Source organism: Carassius carassius, chromosome 38 (genome assembly GCF_963082965.1).
Source record: "Carassius carassius chromosome 38, fCarCar2.1, whole genome shotgun sequence".
Classification (NCBI taxonomy): Eukaryota; Metazoa; Chordata; class Actinopteri; order Cypriniformes; family Cyprinidae; genus Carassius; species Carassius carassius.
The window spans coordinates 1,652,564-1,656,026 of record NC_081792.1 but is presented as its reverse complement, the minus strand read 5'-3'; the positions used below and the strand labels follow the sequence as shown (position 1 = coordinate 1,656,026).

Sequence of the window (3,463 nt, the reverse complement as noted above, 5' to 3'; positions counted from 1 at the left end):
CAGGATTTCAATGTTCAGCTCAACCTGTTTGTATGTGGCATTTCCCAGCTCTCTGCAGACAATGTGCATTCCCTGATGAACAAACTCATATTTAATATATATGCACCACACATACTACTTATAATCAATGCCAGGACTTTTTTAAAAATGTTCTGCATTAAACACACCAAACCCAAGTTGTCCTGACCGTACATCACCCACAATAGCAACGATTCAGGTGATAGTGTGATTTTGTTTTTCTAAAATACAGCCAGTTTTAAAACACTCTGGATTGAATAAATCTATCATATAATCTGATGCAGATTGTAGACGTGTCAAACTGACACTAGTCAACAAATAATACAGTTGCTCTGTATTTACAAGATCTCAGATGCCCAAAAATAACACAAGCATGGCAGATGCACAGAACTACCAAAGTACAAACATGTCACAAGAAATGCTTCAGAAAACACTAATTGAGCAGAATGGGGTAAAAGTTTGCAGTTTTTCTCCTAAACTTTATCTGTTAATATGAAATATCTTTTTGAACACCCTTTTGAAGTTTCCATTGCACAGGGGGTATATGAAGGGATTCAGGGTGGAGTTGATGTACCCTAGCCAAATTGTGAACATATGAAGGTCATGATGGACACAGGTCTCACACAGAGCCATGACCATGAAGGTGATGAAGTACGGGATCCAGCACACCATGAAGACGCCAATGATGAAGCCAAGCTGCCTGGCGGCTTTCCGCTCCTTCCGGATGCGCATGCTGTGGATGCTCTGCTTGGACTGTTCACAGAGCTTCTGCCACGTCTGTTTGATGGGGTGTGAGTCGGTGGTGTCCAGCGGAGGGCTGTTCTCAGCCCAGGGCGACGGCGGGGACGGTGGAGTGCTGTGATTGCAGTGAACCGTGGTGTAATTGTCAACATCCACAGTCGGTGCACTCTCACAAATGTTACCAACAGAGTTTGGCACTAACACGTTACAGTTGTTCGCATTTATGAAGGTTTTGGGCTGAGGGTTATTCTCGGACTGCAGAAAGGCAAGAGATAATGACGGCAGGCCTTCGGCAACGGTTTCCCCATCGTCGCTCTGAAATGAAATCTCGTTGGGGTCTTGCACGCTCTTTCTCATGCGTTTCGAAAGGCTGAACATCGGTTTCTTCTTGTAGCAACTCTTCCTCTCTGTCTCAGACAAGGAATCGGTATTGTCCTCGTTATTGTCCTCGTTATTGTCCCTCGAGTTGTAAGGCTGCTCCAAACTGTACTGATCCAGCAGGCCCTCGTTTTGTGAAGCCAGACTCTCTCTCTCCGAGGCTTTGGTTATCTGCAGTTGCATTCCATTCTGTAATGTGTCATCTGTTTCTGTTTTCACCATCGGACCGGCAAAGTTCTCCCACTCTCTGTAATGATCGCGGACTGCGATGAAAATCTGTGAGTAGAACAGAAGCATGAGGAAGGAGGGAATGTAGAAGTTGAGGATGGCTGTCAGAACTTTGAACCAGGTCACGAAGCGGAAGTCTGTGTCGCACTGGTTCTCCAGCTCTGGCTTCCTGTCGACCTGAGCTAACATCCGCCAGCCAAGGATGGGAACAATCCAGGTCATGGAGAGCAGCCACGCGCTACAAATCAGCAGAGTCGCTCTACCTCGTGTCCGATACTTCAAATAATGTAAGGGGTGGCGTACGGAGCGGTACCTGTCCAAGCAAAGGATGAACAAGCTGAAAATGGAGGCCGTGCTTGCCACATAGTCCATGACCAGCCAGAACTGGCAAATAACGCGACCCAGTTTCCACTCGTCCTCAAGAAGGTAGACCAGATTCAAGGGCATGACTGTAGCCCCGACAATGAGGTCCGCTATCGAGAGGCTGACGATGTACAGGTTCCCCACCGTGTGTAAAGTCCGTTCCTTCCTAACGGCAAAAAGCACCAGCAGGTTCATGATGACCGTCAGAAGCGACAGTGTGCCGAGCAGAACGCCCAGCACGGCATTGTTCATGTGATGGTGGAAGGGAGCGGACGCATTCAGAAGACTTGTGACGTTGGGTTCGGAACGTTCCTGAAGAATTCTTTTTCCTTGGCTGTTTGTCGCGGTGAGTATCGTAGTCATCTCCATTGAGCAGTCCAAAGTGTCACATGATGGGTTTTAAAATTCATGTCCACATAATGGAGTTTCTGAAAAACAAAACCGAAGAGAATGCATCACACTGAATTCTTGTGCGTTTATTGATGTGTGACTCACTACAGTGAATGGAGACATCCATATTTCCGATGTTGCCGGCGAGCTGTGCTCAGTCAGTCCACATGTCTGAAATGTCCAGACCGTTCTCATCCCAAGGCGTCATGTACTGACCCTTTTGACATTTCGTCAACATCCTACGCACATGGCACCCTCTAGCGTCAATATTAGAAGCAGATAAAAATGGGCCTCCTAGCGGTCTAACCCTAACCCTAACCCTAACCTTAACCCATAATCTGTGTCTCATATTGACGCTAGAGGGTGCCATATGCGTAGGATGTTGACGAAATGTCAAGAGGGTCAGTATATGACGCCTTGGGATGAGAATGCGTTAAAATGTCATGGTCTTACGACAGCACAGACGCAAGCAGGTTTGTTAAGAACACCATGGATGGTCAGAAGATATGTGAGACACACATTGTCCTGTTGCTAAGAGAGACGGTTACTATCCATGCTTGACCATAAATAAGAGCCTAGACATTAATAAACCCTTGTCTGTGTCTGGTCTAGCCTCTCGTCTCAGGTCTTAGCCTCTCTGTTACCTGCGTAGTTCTACCTGTCTGTATAAGTGTATTATGTAGTCAGGGCGCTTCATAACAATGTCGTTGCACAAATGTGACACTTTTCCCCATTTTTATATATTTAAATATGGGGGGGGGGGGGGGGGTTCACTTGATTTGTAATATGTCCAATTTGGATGAGAAAAGAAAAGGTGTGGAACCATAATGCATATGCATAATGCATAGTGTGACTTAAATGCCTTGCCTATTGGGTAGAGAGGAAATCTGTTTTATAATTGTTTCCGTCATTTCAAAGCCTCAAAACTTTGTACACAAAATGCAAAATTCTGCAGAATTTCCAAGCCGCTTTGAATAGGCATGAATCCTTTGATAAAAACAGCAACATAGATTATTAATGATCTATTTTCTGTTCCATACATACTTATATGCCTTAATAAGACAGATGCATATAAGAAACACGTTTATGATGCTCTTAGGAGCTTGATTGCCCCTGATTTCTGTCTTCTGTTGTTTTATGGAAAAAAAGACTACCCGAGTTAGAATAAAGAAAGGCGAAGGGGTTTGGTGAGTGATAAAATGACCTTTAAGTCACGTTAATGTGAATCGAAGACTCTTGTGCTACAAATTAACGTTCACAATTTAACATCGTTGCAATGTTCACTTGTTCTGTTTCTGAGGAATGACCAAGAAGCCACATATACTTGGACCAAATGTGTATGCAT

The 3,463-nt window shown here is 44.8% G+C and overlaps 1 protein-coding gene across 1 annotated transcript; it reads right to left on the bottom strand.

Moving 5' to 3' along the window:
* LOC132118919 (histamine H1 receptor-like) lies at nucleotides 1-2,188 on the bottom strand. The gene has a single exon (XM_059528679.1). The coding sequence runs from the start codon at nucleotides 2,095-2,097 to the stop codon at nucleotides 499-501; it is 1,599 nt and encodes a 532-aa protein (XP_059384662.1). The 5' UTR covers nucleotides 2,098-2,188; the 3' UTR covers nucleotides 1-498.
* Between the last annotated feature and the right edge of the window lie 1,275 nt (nucleotides 2,189-3,463).